Source organism: Notothenia rossii (genome assembly GCF_949606895.1).
Source record: "Notothenia rossii genome assembly, chromosome: 3".
NCBI lineage: Eukaryota > Metazoa > Chordata > Actinopteri > Perciformes > Nototheniidae > Notothenia > Notothenia rossii.
In genome coordinates, this window is record NC_136901.1 from 54,262,141 (window position 1) to 54,284,808 (window position 22,668).

General features: G+C 44.2%; 1 protein-coding gene across 1 annotated transcript; it reads left to right on the forward strand.

Annotated features, from left to right (window-relative positions):
* Positions 1-12,562: 12,562 nt before the first annotated feature.
* Positions 12,563-14,874, forward strand: LOC307032968 (uncharacterized protein; the record flags this gene model as incomplete). Its single annotated transcript, XM_079671239.1, has 7 exons — positions 12,563-12,851; positions 12,982-13,255; positions 13,351-13,487; positions 13,593-13,688; positions 13,864-13,980; positions 14,069-14,226; positions 14,334-14,874. The coding sequence occupies exons 2-7, from the start codon at positions 12,985-12,987 to the stop codon at positions 14,872-14,874; spliced, it is 1,320 nt and encodes a 439-aa protein (XP_079527365.1). The 5' UTR covers positions 12,563-12,851; positions 12,982-12,984.
* Positions 14,875-22,668: the final 7,794 nt, after the last annotated feature.

Here is a 22,668-nt window from a genome sequence, read left to right on the forward strand (position 1 = left end):
GCTTTCAACTGATTGCAATGTATTCCCATCTGCGGCGGGATTTGACGCTCATGGAAGCACGGCATTCGTTTGTGTCGGCTGCCCTTAAAGGTAATGTGAGCGTCCATTCCCATTGGATAACTGAGAATTGTACACCCGGAAGTAAGTATTCCCCTTACTGTCGATTGATTTTACAGTGATATCTGCACTACTCAACGACTAAAAAACACCAGATTATCCTTGTTAATTACACAACATTGGTTGGTTTAAATTGTGCGCAAACAAATTAGACACACCAGGGAAACTAACAACAGGCAGGAAAACAGGAGGAGAAAGACCAGACAATACACAGGGAGTAAAACATGACAAGGAGAACAGAAAAACACCCACTACCAGACACACCAAACTAAAAACGTGACACAACACAAGAATCGTGACACAAACTTTATTTATATAACTATGTATTTGTGTATCTCGGTCTTAGCTGTTGGCTGTTCTTTCTGTGGATGGAAATATTATATATAGTTACTATACAACCATATGATATATTATTAGCAATCATGACATAACTAGCTAGATTTAAACATATGTGACCTGCTCCATTGAAATCAGTCGCATTGACCCGAAGACACATTACGAGTTGTATACACTGTTGGAAAGAGGAGATCCTAATGAATCAGGATTGTTTTTGTACTCCAGATATTAAGCAAAATACGTCACATTACAGGACTGTCTCAGAAAATTAGAATATTGTGATAAAGTTCTTTATTTTCTGTAATGCAATTAAAAAAACAAAAATGTCATACATTCTGGATTCATTACAAATCAACTGAAATATTGCAAGCCTTTTATTATTTTAATATTGCTGATTATGGCATACAGCTTAAGAAAACTCAAATATCCTATCTCTAAATATTAGAATATCATGAAAAAGTATACTAGTAGGGTGTTCAACGAATCACTTGAATCGTCTAATTAACTCGAAACACCTGCAAGGGTTTCCTGAGCCTTGAAAAACACTCAGCTTGGTTCAGTAAACTAAATCACAAGTATGGGGAAGACTGCTGATCTGACTGCTGTCCAGAGGACCGTCATTGACACCCTCCATCAGGAGGGTAAGACACAAAAAGAAATTTCTCAAAGAGCAAGCTGTTCACAGAGTGCAGTTTCAAAGCACATCCACAAAAAGTCTGTTGGAAGGGGGAAATGTGGCAGGAAACGCTGCACAACCAAGAGAGATGACCGCAGCCTTAACAGCATTGTGAAGAAGAGTCGCTTCCAGAATTTGGGGGAGCTTCAAAGACAGTGGACTGAAGCTGGAGTCCAGGTATCAAAAGTCACTGTTCACAGACGTGTCCGGGAAATGGGCTACAATAGCCGTATTCCCATGGTCAAGCCACTTCTGAACTCAAGACAACGGAAGAGGCGTCTGACTTGGGCTAAGGAAAAGAAGCACTGGATAGTTGCACAGTGGTCCAAAGTCCTCTTTTCAGACGAAAGCAAGTTTTGTATTTCATTTGGAAGTCAAGGCGCCAGAGTCTGGAGAAAGGCTGGAGAGGAGCAAAATCCAAGTTGCTTGAAATCCAGTGTGAAGTTCCCACAGTCAGCGATGGTTTGGGGAGCCATGTCAGCTGCTGGTGTTGGTCCACTGTGTTTCATCAAGCCCAGAGTAAATGCAGCTGTGTACCAAGAGATTTTAGAGCACTACATGCTTCCGTCTGCTGAAAAGCTCTATGGAGATGAGGAATTCATTTTCCAGCATGATCTGGCACCTACCCACAGTGCCAAAACCACCAGTAACTGGTGTACTGACCATGGCATTACTGTCCTCGATTGGCCTGCAAATTCCCCTGACCTGAACCCCATAGAGAATATGTGGGGTATTGTGAAGAAGAAGCTGAAAGACACCAGACCCAACAATGCTAATGAGCTAAAGGCCGCTATTGAAGCATCCTGGGCATCCATAACACCTCAGCAATGCCACAGGCTGATTGCCTCCATGCCACGCCGCATTGATGCAGTAATCCGTGCAAAAGGATTCCCAACCAAGTACTGAGTGCATTAATGGACATTTTCAAATGTTTGATTGTGTTTTGCTGTTATAAATCTTTTTTTTTTACTTGGTCTGAGGAACTATTCTAATTTTTTGAGATAGGATTTTTGAGTTTTCTTAAGCTGTATGCCATAATCAGCAATATTAAAATAATAAAAGGCTTGCAATATTTCAGTTGATTTGTAATGAATCCAGAATGTATGACATTTTTGTTTTTTTAATTGCATTACAGAAAATAAAGAACTTTATCACAATATTCTAATTTTCTGAGACAGTCCTGTATATAATGACTGTCACAGAGTCATCATTTTGAGGAAAAGGCCTTCAAAGTTTCCTCTTCTCTGGAATCTATCGATCTGATTGATTATTAGCGGAGCAAATTATCAAAATACTACGAAGGGAAGATATTTTCGTTTGGATTACTGGTCTGGGGGAAGCTCGCTAGTGTGTCTGTGTGTGTATAAGTGTGTGTGTTTGTTTATGTTTGCGTTTGTGTGTATTGTGTTTGTTTCCCGGGGGAAACCCTCACGAGAAACACTGGCTGTTGTTATGTCTGCTGTATTGTTAAGTTACTCTGTTCTCAGCTTGTAATTATGCCGTTACAAGCTTCAAAGTTTTATTTATCATCTGAATTTGCCGAAACAAGTTTAATATTCTGAAAGCCAAGACTTTGTTTAATTGAAATCAGATGAAAACAAACTGTAACGGACCCTGCCGTGTTATCTATGATTACTATACGCTTACATTCATAATTTCAGCCGGAGGGAGGGGAAGCAGCGCTGCGGAAAAGCAGAGTGGCGAGTGAGAGGCGAGCTGTCATCTTCCCTTTAGAAGTTTCAAACTGTATTTATCATGTGATTTTGAAAATAAAAGTTTCATATTTTGAAAGCCAAGACTTTGTTTATTTAAAATCAAACAAAACACCTGAACCCCGAAAAACAATTGTTTGAATCAAATCCACGTTTATTTTGAAATGAGCCGTTGCGACTTCCGAACGGATTTCGATAGAGCGGGTCACATATATATATATGGACGTAGTGTCTGTGACGCCACCCATAGGATTCTGCAGAGTAGAGATGGGTGAGTCCTGATTCATCCGGATCATTAACCCGGATCTTAGTTATGACTTGGGAGTGACGAGTCTCCCCTCTCCATTAACCCGAGTCCTTTGAGTCCTACAACTGTGATCCGCTCTATCGAAATCAGTCGGAAGTCGCAACGGCTCATTTCAAAATAAACGTGGTTCGGGTGTTTTGTTTGATTTTAAATAAACAAAGTCTTGGCTTTCAGAACATGACACTTTTATTTCCAAAATCACACGATAAATACATTTTTGAAGCTTGTAAAGGGAAAATAACAGCTCTCACTCGCGCCCTCCTCTTCCCTAGCGCTGCTTCCCCTCCCTCCGGCTGAAATTATGCCACAAATGTTCACAGTTTACAGCATTCAAACGCATTTTCTGCAGGAAATGCATTTTCTAGTTTTCTTTTAATTTTAAAGTTGGAATGAAGTCTCTAGCTGAAAGTATTTGGAAGGAGTAGCATTCGCCGCACGGTGTAGTTAAAAGAGGATCTGAAGGTTCCTCCCATTGAGTTCCATGTTAAAAAAAAGCTGAATATTTTGAAAAGTATAAAATATTTTGAAAAGTTGAACGTTTCCCATCATGTGCTGAAAAGTTTGATATTTGAATGGTTTCTGTAGCTGAAAGTATGCTGAAGTTATTGAGAGCCAAAGTATTGGTTGAAATAAGAAGAGGAAGATTACAGATTCGAAGAACTATAAACAGCATTCGCACTAATAAAGATTTGAAGAACTATAGAGGAATGCTGGCACAGCATTTGCACTAATTAAGCAACAAAATTAAACAAAATGCCTCTTGAGGGTATTAAGTGACAAAAACGTTCAACATGTCTCCATTAAGGCCAACTGTAAATACAGCCTGCTCTTTCCTCACAGCAGCAGCCGCACACCTTTAGTTAATCTGCCAAAAAGGCCACATTATTGACCCGAAAGTACAAAAAAAGCTCACTTCAGACGCTCAGGGTCCTTGAGATGCTTCACGCGTTGACATTTCACCAATATCTGCTACGGTTCTTCAACAAAACGTTCACATGAAAGAAGTTCATCTCTCATTTAGAACAATGGAAAGGCTCTCCTCTCATTGATTACTGCACATCACCATGGAAACCTTTGATGTCTGGGCTCAAGCACAGGTGTTTCATAACGTCGTTAGCTCAAACACAAAAACCTGTGTGATGATTTCATAACTCACCAACAACTGACATGTTCAGAACAACATCATTTGATCGTTAACACTGTGGCCCTGGACAGCCCTACGTCAAATCTGATGTTACATAATGTGGTGTTATCATGGCAACGCATCCCTCGCCATAAAACACGATGTCGCTGTAACTCCAATGGACACGGTCCGATCTTCCCCCAATCCTCTCCTGTATATCACCGGTCCATGCCTCAACAGCTCTCACCATATGCCGTTTCCATGGAAACACATCCCTCGCCAAAAAACACAATGTTGTCGTAACGCCTATGAAAAACAGCACCAGACTTCAGATAATGGTTAATGGTCAAGCCCTCAACATGTCTATGTGCCAATAGTGAGTTTTCCTCAAAAGCTGTTGCCATGGCAACGTATCCCTCACCATAAATCATGATATTGCTATAACTCCTATGAAGATTGTCAAAAAGTGCTCCAACTTCACATGTGTGCTAACCAGTCCAGCCGTGAAGACCTCTACGTGACAAACACGGTTTTCTCATAACTTCAGTGAAAATGCTCCAAACGGCCCGAAACTTCACAGGTTTGGTAACGATGCAGCCATCAACACATCTAAGCATATTATGGGGTTTCATCAAATGCTGTTGCCATGGCGACAGATCACTCGCCATCAAGTTAGTTAAAAAGTTTGCAGTTAAAATATTCTGCTGCTTTTCAAAGCCTTTTTATTTATTTTCTGTTCTTAATACACATTCATTCACTACTACTTACATCTGATATGTAACTCCTTCAGCCTACTTTCAGTTGCAGAAACCATTCAACTTATTCAGCTACAGTATTTCAGGAGATTGAGGTTATACATGTTGTTCTTTTCAATATTAAGCTTCTTCACTATTTTTCCTACTCTTCCAGTTTAACATTTCCCTTTCAAGTTTTCAACAAAGTCATTGCAATGCATTTGAGCTGTAACAATTTTGATTCAAATCATTTCACTTTTCTGCATTTCTCCGCTAAGTTCAGCAACACACTCACTTGGTTTTTGTAGCTAAAAGCAGCTACAGAGACCATTCAACTAATAACATATTCAGCTTTTTCTGCATTTTCAGCTAAATTCAGCTACAAATGTTCACAGTTTACAGCATTCGCACACATTTTCTGCAGGAAATGCATTTTCTAGTTAGTCTTGTCTTCCCCTGTGCTCCATGTCTGTTCGTCGTCGTTTCATGTCCATGCTACCTGTCGTCTCTTCATGTCCATGTTCCCTGCCTTGCCTATGCTTGTCTATGCTTGTCCATGTCTCCTGCCTGTTCCCGTTTGTAAGTTTGTTCCTGTCTGTCGTGTTTTTGTTAATTAGTTACTTGTTTTTCATGCCTTCGGCTTTTTTTTAATAAAGCTCGCTTTTTGTTTACAAACCTTTTTGTATTTTTTAGCTGCACTTGGGTCCTATTTTCCCCAACCTGACAGTACGAACCAACCAGAAAGTATGAACCCAGCAGTAATTTTTGAGGATGCTCTTGATGAGCTTTCGTAAAAGATTTTGTGTATTTTTGGATTGTGGAGGAGGGCTCCTTGTAAAGATGCTCAGGAGGCATGCACACCGGGAGGTGGCAGATAAGCCCTGGCTGGGAAGCTCACTGCCAGAAATGTTGAGAACATTTGTGACTTCCCCAGACAGTCTGCATGCCTGCCTCAAACCCTTTGCCCCAGCAGCCAAGCTTTCGGGCTACGGCCCCACCACCCAAGCGATCGGCCGAGCCCAAGCGGCCTTATTTCGAACTCCAGTTCCGGCCTCAGTTCTGGCGCCAGCAATCATGGTTCCAGTCTCAGTCCTGGCCCCCGCAGCCATGGTTCCAGCCTCAGTCCTGGCCCCAGCAGCCATGGTTCAAGCCTCAGTCATGGCCCCAGCGGCCATGGTTCCGGCCCCAGTAGCCATGGTTCCGGCTCCAGTTCCGGCCCCAGCAGCCATGTTTCCGGCTCCAGTTTCGGCTCTAGTACTGGCTCTCCAGCCGACGCCAGCCCCCTGTGTCCTGTTGGTGTTCCGGCCCTCTCAAGCCCCTTCTCAAGTCCCTACTCAAGTTCCTTCTCTAGTCCCTTCTCTAGTCCCCTCTCAAGTCCCTTCTGAAGTCCCTTCTCAAGTTCCTTCTCTAGTCCCTAGTCAAGTCCCCTCTCAAATCCCTACTCAAGTTCCTTCTCAGGTCCCTTCTCTAGTCCATTCTTCATTGGAGGTCCCGCCGCCTCATGTCCCAAGTCCATGCTTTGTCCTCTTGGGGGTCCCGCCGACTGCTGTTCTGCCGGGGTCCTGCAAACCCCATATCCTGTTCCATTGGGGGTCCAACCGACACCTGTTTTGTTTGGGGTCCTGCCAACTCCATGTCCTGTTTCGTTCAAGGTCCAGCCGACACCTGTTTCATCGGGGGTCCTGCCAACTCCACGTCCTGTTCCGTTGAGGGTCCAGCCGACACCTGTTTTGTCGGGGGTCCTCCCAACTCCATGTCCCGTTTCGTTGGGGGTTCCGCTGAGGGGACTGCCAACTCTGTGTCCTGTCCTGTTGGTGGCCCCGCCGACACCTGCTCCGCCGGGGTTCCTGCCGACTTCATGTCCTGTCCTGTTGGAGGTCCCGTCGACACGTGCTACGCCGAGGGTCCTGCCGAAACCAGCCCTTGTTTTGTCGGGAACACCTGTGTCGGCAACACCGGTGACTATCCCGCCGACACCTGTTCCGCCGGGGGTCCTGCCAACTCCCTGTCCTCTCCTGTTGGTGGTCCCACTGATACCTTGTCCTTTCCTGTTTGGGGTCCCGTCGAAACCAGCCCTTGCTCCGTCGGGGGTCCCACTGACACCAGCCCATGTTCCGTCCAGGGTGCCGTCTACGCCTGTCCCGCAAGGGGTCCCACCAGCTCCTGCTCTCGATCCCAGTGCTCCGGCGATCCAGCTGACACTGGAGGGGTCCTATTGCGGCGTACCTCGTCCTCCGGAGCGGTCCCGCCTCCGTCCTGCCAGTCCTCCGGAGCTGTCCCGTCGCCGCCTTCTTGCCAGACCTCGAGCCCGGCCGCCTGACTTTCGCTGCTGCGGCTTTCACCCTCGAGCCCGGCCCCCTGACTCTCCCAGCCGCTGCCTTCACCCTCATGCCCGGCCCCCTGAGTTCGCCCGCTGTGGCCTTCGCCCCTTCTTGAACTCTGCCTTGCCCCCGGGCCGTCCGCCAGAGACCCCCTTCTCGAACTCTGCCTTGCCCCCGGGCCGTCCATCCGAGACCCCTTCCTGGTCCTCTGCCTTGCCCCCGGGCTGTCCTCCAGAGCCCCTCCACCCACCCTTTTGGCCCTAGTTATATGCCAAACACAAGTACTGAGGAGTAACAGTATTGACACATCGATTAATACTTACTTCTTCAAGGCAAATTCCATAATGCCTGTCTGATTTTATCACAACCATTGATCCTGCTGAAATGCTGGTTTGGTGTGCAAAACATTTCCTTCAAAGTAACCTTTTGTTATTGTTTGATGTTAATGTGTGTAATAGTAGTCGACACACACATCCATGAGTCACCTTCTCTGTGGCACAATTTGTACCTTATCAGCTCACATGCAATCAAATGCTTTTTTCTGCCATGAAATGTGTCATCTTAATTTCTCTCAGTTTCTTTCACACTCCCTCTCACACTCACACACCCTGAAGGGCATGAATCCATCTGCACTAACAAAACTGCACTGAGTTATGTGAGGCAGGTGAGAATTATGACACCGTCAATTATGTGTATGTTGTCGGTAAGGTGTGTGTGTGTGTGTGTGTGTGTGTGTGTGTGTGTGTGTGTGTGTGTGTGTGTCTGTGTCTGTGTGTGTGTGTGCACGCTGCATAAATCAGGCTTTATTGGTGCGGCGGCGTGGTCGTTTTTAAGGGCAGAGCCACCCAAATACCAAAATGCATGACAATGCCACCTGGGGAATTTCACCCCAGGAAATATTTAATTTACACCTCAAAAATAAGAAGGCTCTACAAGTTTGTGACTGACACAAGACAGAGACGTGGTTCAATTTATAATGAAAAAGTTTAACAGTTTATTTCAAAATGTCAATCACATTTATTTGTTTATTCTTGGTAAAAACACTTTATATAGAAAATGACTAAAATCAATGAGGGGAAAAGGGGAGTGGGCACATGCCAGCTAGGGGGAGGCAGTCGAACAGGGCTGTCTCCCACTTACCCACCACAGGTGCTCACTGCAAACCAAAACTCACTGCAAATCAAAACTCACTACAAACTGTGTCCCAGTGCTCCTACCACTATAAGCCGTGAAGGGAATCAGACTGTGTGCCAAGCCTCCACCACTAGCTGGCTCCAACTCCACAACAAATTAGCATAAATCAGAAGAAGCAATTATCCAGCTGGTCCAAACGAGCAAACAATAAAATACACTAAAATCCTAAATATAAGACAGTAAAACTAATCTAAAAAAAAGGTTAGCTTAGCGGTTAGCGCCTGTTGATTACCAGCAGCTGTGTTTTTGCACATCCTTTTTTGTTAGTTATACCACTTTAGAAGTGAGGTTTTGTTTTCCTTTTGTGTATTACTCTCTGTTGTGTACAACCTGTGAAACTCTCTTTTGGAGTTCTCTTTTTGTTGATTATTAGCCAACAGTATTTGGCCTTTTGTTTATGCCAGGCTGCACGCCTTTATTATTTTTGTTACCACTATTCTTATAATAAATACATATAATATTTACCAATTCCACACTGGTGTATGTTGTGTCTCTCTACCCCTAGAGAGGGGCGTAATATACATGGGGACTCGTCCGGGATATTATATTAATTAATTCCTGGGGTTATCATTTAGGTAGTATAAACATGTTGGTAACACGTGTGGGCAGTTTACCCGAAAATGGCATTCAATCTAGAGTCGTTCTTAGTCTGGCCGTCCTATGTGGAGCCTGACCGGTGTCGTAAGGACGATTTGACGGAGATAGCGCGGCACTTCAGTCTTGTGGTGAGTCGGCAATTGTTAAAGAAAGAGTTGAAAGCATTGTTAGTGGATGAGATGGTGAGAAGGGAGTTACTTGTACTGGCTGTACCATCTGAGCTCCCAGTGTCCAATGTTTTAGCTGAAGATCTGTTATGTCAGAGGCATGAAGCAGAGTTTACATTTGCTAGGGGAAGGGGTGGTGACCGGGAGGGGGGCGAGCCATGTGAAGCACCGCTCACGCCACCTCGCTATAATCTCCTGGCAGTGTAGATTCCCGGGCAGGGAGTAAACTCAAAGTCCATTTCGCACAGCTTCAGTTGGAGGCAAAAGACAGGGAGCAAGAAAAGCAGTTTCAGTTCCAGTTAGAAATAAGAAAGCTGGAAATCGACAAGGAAGTCCGGATACGTCAGCTGAAGCTAGACTCCGAGCTGCGTGCAACCTGTGCTTTTGGCCATGTCGGAGGAAGCCTTCCACTTCCTTCTCATCCACTTGCCTTCAACGTAGGCAAAAATATCTCGCTAGTGCCACTTTTCCGTGAGACTGAAGTGGATGCATATTTTGGTGCTTTTGAACGCATTGCAGCGGCACTACGGTGGCCGGATGAGGCCTGGGCTCTGTTAGTCCTGTATAAACTTCACAGGAGAGCTCAGGAGGCGGTTGCTGCTCTTTCGTTAGAGGACAGTCTAAATTACGACTTGGTGAAGGGTGCCATACTTAGGGTGTATGAGCTAATCCCTGAAGCTTATCTGCAAACATGTAGAAACCACAGGAAGGGTCCTAATCAGACACATGTCGAGTGTGCCAGGGAGAAGGGAATGTTGTTCACCAAGTGGATTGATTCATGTAACGCTGCGGAGTATTCTGCGTTGAGTATTCTGCGTTTACAATGAACAAAGAGGAGAGAGAGTGTTACTATTGTCATCAGCCTGGACATGTTATTGCTGACTGCACGATTCTCAAGCGTAAGGAGCAGCCACAAAACATGACCCGACCGAAAGGCATCGGCTTAATTAACACAGATTCATCCAGTATTCCGCATCTGACAATGATAAGGAGATAGATCCCTGTTTTAAGCCCTTTGTGTTCAATGGATTGATATAGTTAACAGGTGAGTCGGATGATCAGAGACCCGTCCACATTCTACGAGACACGGGAGGCTCACAGTCATGGATTGTTGCATCTGCCCTGCCATTTTCTGAACAATCAGCGTGTGGGTATGGCTCGATATTCAGGCATAAAAATCACTCAACTTTCGGCGAAATTCGCCGTTTTGAAACCAAAATAGGTGACCTACGTGAATCGTGTAGATTCGATGAGAAAATATTTAAGGAGGGTGTAGGTTCAGTGGCCGTAATGGTACGCACCGTTGGGTGACGAGTGGAAGACGAGACCCAATCACTGCCGCTGAGAGAGTCTCTCAGCTCTCTCAGCGGCAGTGATTGGGTCTCGTCTTCCACGGTGCGTACCGTTACGGCCTCGGAACCAGCCCCAGAGATTCAGTGAACAGCGAACAGGTGCGCGTGCCAAAAGGGACCTGATCATTGGTTTACAAGCAGTTCGCTTTGCTCGTGCTGACCAGAGCGGGATCCAGACCACCATCAGAAGCTGAAAGCACGCCTGGCCTTGCCGATTTACCTGACTGAATTTGGTGAGTGATGGCTTCAATCATTTTAATATTTACTGGTATATCTAAGTTATCCAGGAGCTCTGTTGACATTGGCTTGATGAATTGAGTCATTGAACACAGCAGGAGAGAACGCAACGTTAGACAGCTAGCAATAAAGCTCCGGTGGAAAATGATTAGCAAACACTACCGTTAACGTGAGCCTAACATTAGCTAGATATCGTTACTAAAGTTAGATGCTAGCTTGTATAGCTTACGATAAATCACAAAAAAGAAAAACTGGTTAATGTTAGTGCTACTTTCTAAAATCTCTACAACTCGTTTTTCCAGGACGTGTTGATGATTTTGAGGTGAGGGGACTGACAAGGCTGAAGGGTTAAAGTGGTCCACCGTTCTATCAATAAGGCTAAACTAGAAGTTAGTGCTAATACTAATACAAACATTATTTTTGCAGAATGAGTGTGTTAGGGGAGAAGGATTCAGCCATTGTTTAACAGCTGGATGCTGGATTGAAATGCAGCTGGAACTGGTCGTGGCTAAAACTGGAAGGCAAGGTCTCAGTAAAAGAGCAAGAGGTGTCCTTTAAATCTAGGAGATGTATTCAACAAAATCAACAGGCAGGGATTCGCCAGATGCATTCTCTGCCACAAAGAGATCCATTATGCTAACAAAGGCAGCCATGCTCTGCAGGCTCACTGCCAGAAGGAAGTTCACAAGAAGAAGGTGCAGATGATAGCTTCCACTCATAGTGTTGCCAGCAGCTTCCTTCCAGCATCAGCCAGGGTGAATCCAGCAAGCCAGAGTCAAGCCAACCAGGGGTCAGAAACAATCAGGCAGCAGTGCCAGGGAAAGATGCCCGTACCAGTTATAAACCGCATAGCAAATGCAGAGGTAGGTGGTGTAGGCCTGTTAGTCAGCACAGGCAGCATAGACAGAGTACACCAGCACTTTGAGATTGTTATTTGTATTATAACAATAATAATAATAATAATAATCATTTATGATTCACAATCAGCTCCGGTCACTGGCAGCATCATCACCTAAACATGGAATACACTAGCTTTACATTAATTACATAATTTGTGTTCTAGGCAATGGTCCTTGGAACCTTGGCGGAGCATTCCATCCCGTTTTCTAAGGCTCCTGTAATTGTTGAGCTTGCCCAGACCCTTTCCTTGGATAAACCAGCTTTGCAGGGAATGAAGCTGTCGCGGATGGCAGCTTCATACAAGATGATCCATGGTCTAGGTATTTTCTTTCTTACCTACTATTTCAGTGTTTTAATTTCCATTTTAGTGAACTGCACACATAAAACATGTTCCTTAAACTACCATGTTGCTATATATACTGCTATGAATGCCAGAATTACCTGTTGTATGATTTATATTGTACCAATTAGATTATGCATGTGATGAGACAAATCTGTCTGACTTTGTGTAGGGCGGACCTACTCTGAGAGGACCTTTTCCAACATGAAGATATTTCCCTTTTCGTTAAATTTAGACGAGAGTACCTCCAATAACAACAAAAAGGTTGGTCTCATATTAAGCTATTGCCATCAAAGTCCTTCTGTTTTTGCTTCAGTGTATGCCCTGTAAAATGTTGCATGGCTAATAAACCTTTTTATGTTGAAGATCCTCTCCATGCTCGTTTGCTACTATCATGCAGACTTGAGGAAGTTGATAGTGGAGCATTTGGGGTCCTTGGAGATCGTGAAGGTGAATGCTGCTTCTTTAGAGAAGGTGCTCTGTGAGTTCTTTGAGAAAAACAACATCCTGTGGAATAACCTTGTGAGTATGCTGATGGACTCGTTTGCTGTGATGAGGGGCAGCAAGACCGGCCTCGAGATCAGGATGCACCAATACTGTCCCAACCTGCTCGATGTTGATGGGGACTCCTGTCATCATATACACAATGTGGCAAAGAAGTTCTCAGAGCCCTTTGACAGCTAGTTGGAGAAGCTTTTCAGTGATCTCCAGGTTGACCATCAGTGGAGTCCAGACCAGGTAAACAAATTGCAGCTCTAGTCTAGACCACGGCTGCTGGCCCTACTGTACTGTACTGTGGTAAAACTATGGAATGCGTAGAATGTCTATGTATGTGTCTCTTTCAAAATCTTTTTCTGTCTTTTGTCAGGTGATGTACCTCAAGGAGATAGCTATGATTCTAAATCTCCCCGCCTCCAGCCCACAGAGGGGCTTTGTTCCTCATCGCTGGCTGTCTGCATACGATGCCAGCATGGCAACCCATACCATGATGCCTGCGTACAGAGTCCTCTATTATGGCTTCCTCTCCACTGCAGATAAGGAGCTGTATAGGGAGCCTTTGGAACTGATGTACACCAAGTACCACGTCAACCAGGCGGGAAGAGCCCGTTTCAAGGTGGTTCAGGAGGAACTCAACAGGAAAGGTGATGAGACTTGATGTTCCAATCCCTTATAATAATTAGCACTTATACTTGTTTTGAAGTTACTAATGAGGAGGAATATGTATTGTGTTTCACAGGCATGACTCCACAAGGCCGTGATAGAAAAAAGAGGGTATGTCAGAAGCTGTGGCATGAGGAGACGACAACAGTCTTACGGCTCAGCATCTACATGGGTTTGCTGGCTATTCTCAAGGAGTATGTCATGGTTTTCCAGGTGCGTGTTAGTTGTGCTTGGAATTACTGCAACTTGACTGCACGTGCATGCACATCCAATGTTGGCAATCAATCAATTTCATAAGAATTTGTTTTACATACACAGGGTAGCCAGACATTGGTTCACAAACTTCATGATCGGCAGCTTGAGCTGTTCCTGGCCTTCATGGCTTGCTTCGTGAAGGCCGAACACATTACTCAGGTAATTAACTCCTCCTCACACCCACTCAGCCTACATTAGTATATTAATTGTATCCCTATTTTTACTTTTCTGTTGTCTGTGCTATCAGTTGAGTGTTTCCTTTTTTGTTAAGCAACCTGGGGTCTTTTGAAAGGAGCTTAAGGTATTACTCCCATTAATGACTTCCCTTACACAGCTGTCTCCCATGGCTCTGAGGGAGATGTTCCTGGAGGATCATATGCTGCTGCCCTCCAAGGAGGTCTATGTGGGACAGGAGGCTGACACGTTCAGGAGCCAGAATCCCAATCATGCTGTAAATACCCTGCATCACCTGCATGACCTTTTTTCTCAATTGTTTTTTAGACTTAAAATAATGGTCAGTTTTTGGTGTTTTCTGTCAGCTGTTGGTTCCATTCCTAGCAGACGTCAGGAAAGCCTACATCACCACTGCAGTGTACCTCCAGGAGAAGCTCCCCTTGGCCAGTCCGACTCTTACAGCCCTGTCTGCTTTGGACCCTCTTCTGAGAGGCCACTCACAGGCAACCATCCAGCTTAAGAGGTAAGAATAACATTTAAAGTTTGTTTTGCCATATTACCAGGTACTTTGGGATTTTTGTTAACTCATTTCCTTAAACTGATTTCAAATTCTCATCCATTTCTTGGCAGGCTGAGTGGTATGCTGCGGCACCTCTTGCCAGCAGACCAGGACATCCAGAGAGAACTTGTGCGGTTCAATGTTGACCTGACCATCCCCAGTTTCAAGGAGGGAGAGAGCATCGTTGAGTGGTGGGGTCATGTCTTTGACAAGCCAGATAAGTACCCCTCCCTGAGTGCGATGGTTAAACGTTGCCTCTCCATCTTTCACGGACCAAGGGTTGAGTCTTCTTTTAGTTTGATGAATGAAGTACTTGACCAAAGGAGTGGCAACATGAATGTACCAACATTTAATGCAATCCAGACGGTCAAGTACACCCTGCAGTCCAGGGGGAAGACAGCCGTGCAGCTCTTCAGAAGGGAGGATGTGAAGTTCGGGGAGGTGGACAGAACACTATGCAAGAACATCAACTCTGCAGCAGCCACATACGCCAGCAGAAGATTAATCAGAAAGAAAAGCAGCAGCAACCGAGCAAGTATGGCTCCCAAGCATCTGGCAGTGCTCAGCAGGCCAATAAACAGACTGCTGAAGAAGAGAAAAGGGCGAGGCTGAGACATGTGGCAAAACAGCGAAAGTGGGCCATGGAGACACTGGTGGTCCAGGCAAAGAAGAAAAAATGAGATCTGGTTCTGAGAGTATTACGAACTGTGTCCTTAAGTCTCAGGAGGGAGTGTTTCAGCTGTAACTACAGTATCACAAGGACATCCCTTTCCTCTTCCTTTCATTCAGTATTTTGTACAAAACAAGATTGATTGTGTTCCTTTCCTATGTTGACCTTAACAGATTTAAAATAATATATCACTATCCCTTGAAAAGTGTTTAATGTTTTGATAATGCTAGAAACCACTGTATTGTGTGTTTTAGGCTATCTTTGCCAATAAAATGTATTAAAATCTGAATTACGTAATATTGTATTCGCTGTCAGTCATGATGGAAGAGTAGACAAGTTAAGTTACACCATGTCCACCATCTGCATATGCATTAAGCCATTTGCATTAAGCCCTTACCACATTGTGCCTCATATACTGTAAATGTTAGACCCAGTGACAGGCTGGCATGAAATGTCTTGCATAATACTTAGTAAGGAGGCCATAATATTTTTGACTCATGGCTGAAGTTAAGTTTCTCCAGCTCTCCCCAGGTTGGCAAAAAAATGCATCTCAAAATGCATCAGATTGATGCTTTAAAATATGGAATATTCAACATTTTCTTACGGGGGAGCATGCCCCCGGACCCCCCTAGAGGGATAATATCCTTCTCACCTTTTTCACCCCTGACCCATTTTCATGCCTGGATATTATGTGGCATTGAGATGGGTTATGTGCCCCGGCCCATACACAATGTACATGTACAATCAAAGTTAATCACTTGACTTTTCCCTGTTGCTATGTGCCCAGCATTACCCATACGGGGTATAGTTTTCCTAATGGGAAATGACATCGTAGGAGGTAAGGTAACTCCTGCACTTGAAATATTGGATTCTCCTCAGTCTGTATTGCCTGAGCTAACAGATGCTCACATTTTTCCTATTTGTGCTGTCACCCACGCACAAGCGCGTAAGAGTGACTCTGATGTGTCATTAAAGGATACTATGTTTGTGATCTTGCTTTCAGATGAAAAAATGCCGGAGGAAAAGTCAGAAATTGTAGTTTCTGCTTCCCCTGCCGTGGCCGCTGAGTTAGCGCAACCTGCCGGCCTAGCTGTTGATGGTGCAACACTCCCGCTAACCGGAGAGCGTTTACTTGCTGCGCAGAGGGCGGATCCGATGCTTGTAAAGTGGCATATCCAGTGCGTACCACCCCGAGTGGCAGGGTGCGTTCGAACGGTGGCATCAGACACTAAAAAGTATGCTGCGAAAGTATTGCATGGAAACGAAAAAAAACTGGGATGAGGGAATCCCCTTCGTTTTGTTCGCAGCCCGTGAAGCTATTCAGGAATCGTTAGGATTCAGTCCCGCATAGCTTGTTTTCGGTCACACGCCCCCCGCGGTCCCCTTAAAATCCTACACGATGACTTCCTCTCGGTTGATTTTTCGCCAGAAGAAAATGTATTAGATTACGTTAGTCAGTTTTGTGAGCGTTTGCACCGGGCAAATTCACTCGCCAGAGAGTCGCTCTCCGCTTCTCAAGCCATCATGAAGCATAATTATGACCGTGCCGCTCTCCATAGCTACTTCGAAATAGGTGACAAGGTCCTCGCACTATTGCCTATCCCTGGCTGAAATCCACGATTGTCTCAGTGACACGGATAGACAGAGAGAGACGGCGTAATATGTTAAAGCGCTATCATTCACGCACCGCCGCTGATAGCCAGCCTGCAGGCTTGGAGAATCAAAGAGTTGCTGTTTCGGCGTTGATAGTTACAGATAGTTCGGGTCTATCTGATGACTGTTTGGTGATGCGTGCACATCACCAGCCGGGTGCCCGGTTATGTAACTCGGAAATGATAGAGACACTGCCGACTACGTTAAGTCATCTGCCGGAAGGGCAGCAGCATGACATAACCCAGTTAGTGGCTCGTTTCCCGTGCCTTTTCTATGATGTCCCGACCCAAACCAATGTGATGACACATGACATCGATGTAAAAGGTGCTAGGCCAATTAAACAACATCCGTACTGCGCAAATCCCGCCAAGGGCGCACTTATGAAACTGGAGGCTGAGTATCTTGTAAATAATGGCTTAGCTACAGAAAGCTCTAGCCCGTGGTGCTCACCGTGCCTTGTAGAGGCTAAATCTGATGGTTCTCCGCGCTTTATCACTGACTACCGTAAAGTGAATGCGGTTACGGTGTCAGATTGCTATCCGTTGCCTCGAATGGAGGATTGCATCGATAACTTAGGGTCCGCGAAATACGTTAGCAAGTTGGATCTGCTTAAAGGTTACTGGCAGGTACCTTTAACAGACTGTGCCTCACAGAGGCGCAGAGGCGAGGCGAGAGTTAAATCTGGCCAAATGTGAGTTTGGTAAAGCTACTGTCACTTATTTAGGGAAGCAGGTTTGGCAAGGCCAAGTCTGACCAGTGGAAGCTAAGGTTGCTGCGTTGGTTGAATGTGCGGTGCCCGTCACCAGGAGTGATCTCCGCCGTTTCCTCGGTATGGCAGGCTATTATCACAGTTTCTGCCGCAACTTTTCCACTGTCGCCCAACCTTTAACTAATCTGATAAGTCCCAAGGGGGACTACGTTTGGACCCCTGAGTGCCAACATGCATTTGAGTGTGTAAAAACACTCCTAAGTCACGTTCCTGTGCTCGCCGCTCCCAATCTTGCTAAGCCCTTTACTCTTGAGGTGGATGCCAGTGCAGTGGGGGCCGGTGCTGTTCTACTGCAGGAAGATGCGGATGGAGTTGATCATCTTGTCTGTTATTTCTCCCGTAAGTTCAACAAACACCAGGTCCGGTCCTCTACTATTGAAAAGGAGACCCTTGCTTTGTTGTTAGCTCTCCAGAGGCCTGTACTACGAAGCTGGTTCAACCTAACCTGGATATGTTTGAGTTAGCCGGTTGGCCTAATCCAACACATACGCACTCTCGCTAAACTGTACTACGACGCGGGTTATCAAGTGGATCGCTCAAGCCAGCGCGTTCACATGAGAGGGGTGGTATTTGGAGCATTCGACCAATCACAAACATGGAGAAGCGTACTGACAGCGCAGCGTCATACTTCCTGAATGAAAAGTCAACTATAATATTAGACATATGAAGAAGTTAAACTTTAAACATCCGTGACTTAAACACTTTATCCAGGATCAAAGCCACATAGCTGCACCTGCAAGGTGAATACAGCTGGTAAAAGAAAAACTGTTTGAATGCGTACATTAACAGGTTTATGATATCACTGCCCCGTCCAAGACACGAGTGGATCTGACTTTAATTAGGCTACATTTGACTCGAGTTTTTCGTCAACTTAATGTGTTGCTTAAAATCATACTTAATGCGTATGTGACACTGAGTGTTGCACGGCCAGATACGGCTCAGCTGACTCAGAGAAGGAAATATATGATACATTATGATGTGATATGATGTGATATGAATGATAATGGAACACATCGACGTCTGCACTCACAGTGCCGCGGACTGTAGGCAACGTAATGTTACTTTGATCCGGTTACTTGTGTTGTGGCAGATATTTAATTAAGCTTTCTTAACATAATAGTATAGTTATAATAGTCAGATTGCTCTGAAGATGGGAGGTGATGTTCTACTCATTTTCACGTTCACACAGTCGGTGATTTTGGCCAGCCGTCTTTCCTGCAACGGAAGTTTAAACTGTATTTCGTCCGCACACTGAGCTCTGATTGGTCAGCAGGCGTGGTGCTTTCACTGAGTTGATCTCTTATCCTGGAACCTATCCTGCTTCGGAGCACAGACTAGGTTCCAGGATAAGTCACCATGGAGATCTAGCCCGCTAAAAAGTGAACCAGCTTCGTAGTACCGGAAATCCCAGAAGTTATCTTGCTAAATGAAAATCCTGCTTCGTAGTATACCCCCCAGCACTTTGAAGTTTATGTCGGATCCAGTTCTTTGCCAGTTGCAGTATTTAACGATCACAATCCCATCGTGTTACTGTCACGCATGTACAATCACAATCAGCGTCTCATGCAGTGGGGTCTGATCGTCCAAGACTACAACTTGCAAATCCGACACAAAAAGAGTTCAGAGAACGTGTTCGCAGATGCTTTGTCCAGACTGTAGTGATGTGTTTGTTGTGTTGTTGTGTGTCATGGTTCACAAAAACCCTGTGGGGTTTTGTCTTAAGGGAGGGGGGTGTTACAGCAGCTGGCTTCCTGGTGCTATTAACTCTGTTGTGTGTGTGTATGTAAATTAGCTGTGCAGTTCCCTCGATGTCATTGGCTTTCCCGCCCTCGTATCCGAAGAGGTGATTGGATCGACGTCATCCAATCCCTGCCTGCATCTGGCCCATCTTCCGGGGGAGGAGTACAAAGGCCGTGGACTGAGATCATTCGGGAGGCTCTGTGATGTGGGACAGACGCCTCTAGCCTTGTGGTGTATTTGTTTGCTTGGTTGACGTTTAGTGCTGTGGTGTTATGTGTTAAAGCTATACTGTTTAGCAGCGTGTTGTGTACAATCTGTGAAACTCTCTTTTGGAGTTCTCTTTTTGTTGATTATTAGCCAACAGTATTTGGCCTTTTGTTTATGCCAGGCTGCAGGCCTTTATTATTTTTGTTACCACTATTCTTATAATAAATACATATAATATTTACCAATTCCACACTGGTGTATGTTGTGTCTCTCTACCCCTAGAGAGGAGCATAAAAGTGATGTAATACTAGAGTACTAAGCAGAGCCAGGGGAGAACAACACACATCCCTGCAGGTTAACAGGAACTTCAGGCATCACACTTGGCCAAAGAAACACCGGGTGGACCAGGAAAACAAGCTGACAGTAGGCTAATAAAAATGAATGTAATTCAGTGATAATATAAGATGCATATGAGGAATATTGAGTTGCTGATCAAACATGACATCCAGTATCTGACAATTTACCTACCCTTAAAGTGGACCTATCATTCTATATTTGAATAATATATTGTAGGGCCATACCTATCTAAAACATGTCTGCAAAGTTTTTTTTTCAAAATACCAAACAGATCATGCATTTTAGCCATGCCTCATTTCGCTCTATTTGCTATTTTTTAGCCCTGTTTTTGCAAGGGCTGAATCTGTGAGAAGTCTTCTTCGCTGCTATTGTGACAGACTACAGCGCCACCTACAGGCCTGGCATATGTACTACAGTGTCTCCAGTGCTTTCGAACGCCAATGCCCGTGGCTGTCTCCTCCTGATAGGTGGAGAGTTGCCCATATAGGCGGAGCTCTTCGTTTCTGACATATTTCAAATCTGGATCAGTCTGTATTAGTGATGGGAATTCCGGCTCTTCTTGGTGAGCCGGATCATTTGGCTCGGCTCACCAAGAAGAGCCTGCTCTTTCGGCTCCCAAACGGCTTTTCAGTTTACCACATATTATACATTTTAATTAAATCAAATGTAGCCCTGTTTTGATGTGTATAGGCCTATGTGTACACATATATCACTTAAATTAATCAATACATCCTTTGTACTGAAGTATTCAAAAGTAAATATTACATGTTTAATATAAAGGATTTGCTGTGGCCAAATGTTTTCATTGCATTTACAGATCCATGAACTCTCTGATACCACCCCACGAATGCACTGACTTGCTTGTAGAACCACGCTACACAAAACAGATAGCAACACCTATACAAATTATTTTAAAAAAGGGGCTACTGTATCGACATTTTAAAATTATATTTAAAGAAAAGGCCAATTCTGTGAGCTGCAGCTGACCACGCCCCCCTGCAGGAGAGGGGAGCGTGCTCTGAGATCAGCTGCTGGGCTCTCAGAAGAGGGGGAGAAAAAGAGATCTCCCTCCTTCGTGTTTTATTCTTATAGAAGTAAGAAGAGAAGCAACGGGGCAGAAACCCTCCTTTTTACGCAGCGGTCCAGACATAGACATCAAACGGCGACACATATTCAGTTGATATTTACTTTGGCATTAGGGCAGGGATATCTAGATATTTTCCAAGGTTTGACATAATGAATTGTGCTATTTTTAAAGCAAGCAACGATGTTTTCAAATCTGTAATCAAAAAACTCCTCAAAAACACTATCGATGCAGTTCCTGCCGTTACTACATTTCAAACAGTAACAACGGACTATTTTTCTTTAGCGGATGCATGTCAATTTAAATAAATACATACAACTATTTTTTAAATCAATAAAATAATTTTCTAAATCCATAAAAGCATTTAAATTAATATTGGGAGTCATGTCGTTACTTTGTTGTGAATGTGGCCATGTAATAAGTGGGATAATGTGCTAGTTACATTGCATAATGTGCCTTCATGCCGATCTACAGATGTAGCGATTCATTTCAGACAGTTTGAAACGCGAGGGCCGTGATTGGTACGTGATCTGCCCTCGCTCAAGGGAAAACCTCCAGCTTGACTTGAGACCGCCACCGTGATAGATAAATGTAATTATAATGAAGCCAGCTGCAATGGATCACTGATCCACCAGGGGGTGCAGTGGGGTTCCACACTGGAGCTGGTGTGAAATAAAGTCAGATACAGTACGCTGGATGTACAGCGGAACTTTGTTGAGATCCATATGTCACGGATATCATACTCTGTGCTAAATAAGAGACATGTAATCATTTACAAAACATCACCATGTTGTTATTTAACAAAATAATGTTGTTTAGTCGAAAAAAACGAACGGGAGGAAATGCAGCCCGGCTCTCGATTTTTAATCCTAATTTAATCATCATCTTCACCACGATCATTTATGTTTATGTTCGCCGAATTGACATGAAATCACTGACACATATGAATATACTGTATTCAACTTCATTAAAACGTTATTAACGTGCCTAAACTCAGTAATTCACCAAAAATATTTATATTTTAATGGAGCTTCGTCGGTCGATCAGGATCCCAAAGCGTAGCGGAGGGATCCTCATATGCATGACGGGTGTTATTTTCCCCATAAGGAACAAGTCGCTGCAAATTATCCCGCTTATTACATGACCACATTCTCAACAAAGTAACGACATGACTCCCAATATTAATTTAAATGCTTTTATGGATTTAGAAAATGTTTTTATTGATTTAAAAAATTGTTGTATTGATTTAAATTGACATGCATCCGCTAAGAAAAATAGTCCGTTGTTACCGTTTTTTAAACAGTGTGAATGAAACGGCAGCTCTCTCCCCCCTCCCCCCCTGATCTTTCTTCTCCAGCAGCTAAATTAACAGTAGGTTACTCTGAGTGACCATAGACTGTATGTGACAAGCTTACAGTTAGTGACGTAACAACACCATAAAAGCTGGTGTGTTGAAAGCAATACGGGAGGTAAAAATAACTAGAATAATTGTGATTTATTTATTGTGGCTTTTATGTTTTTAGGTATAAAATGTTATGTAATTCAGGCTTATAGTTCACCCTTCTCTAAAGGCCTTCAACAATGACAATATTCATAGTAATTTAATAAATCCTTCCAACACACATTATACAAAATAGCCTACTGTAAGTTAAGAAATCATTCCAATATGTACATCTTCTGATGTAACAACAATAACATTATAAATAGTAACATAGCTGAACAGGTATTGCACATTTAGCTTTGAGTGTTACTGACCTGAGATGTTTTTATTACATGAATTAAGGTGACTTTTTAACATACAGGGATGCAAACTCATCAGGAATGAAAAAGGTGACAAGGATCCGAGCCCCCGGCTCCCCCACCCCACGGAATATCGGCTTTAAAATTAGGAATAACAGAGGATTTTAGCAGTCAGAACAACTAAAG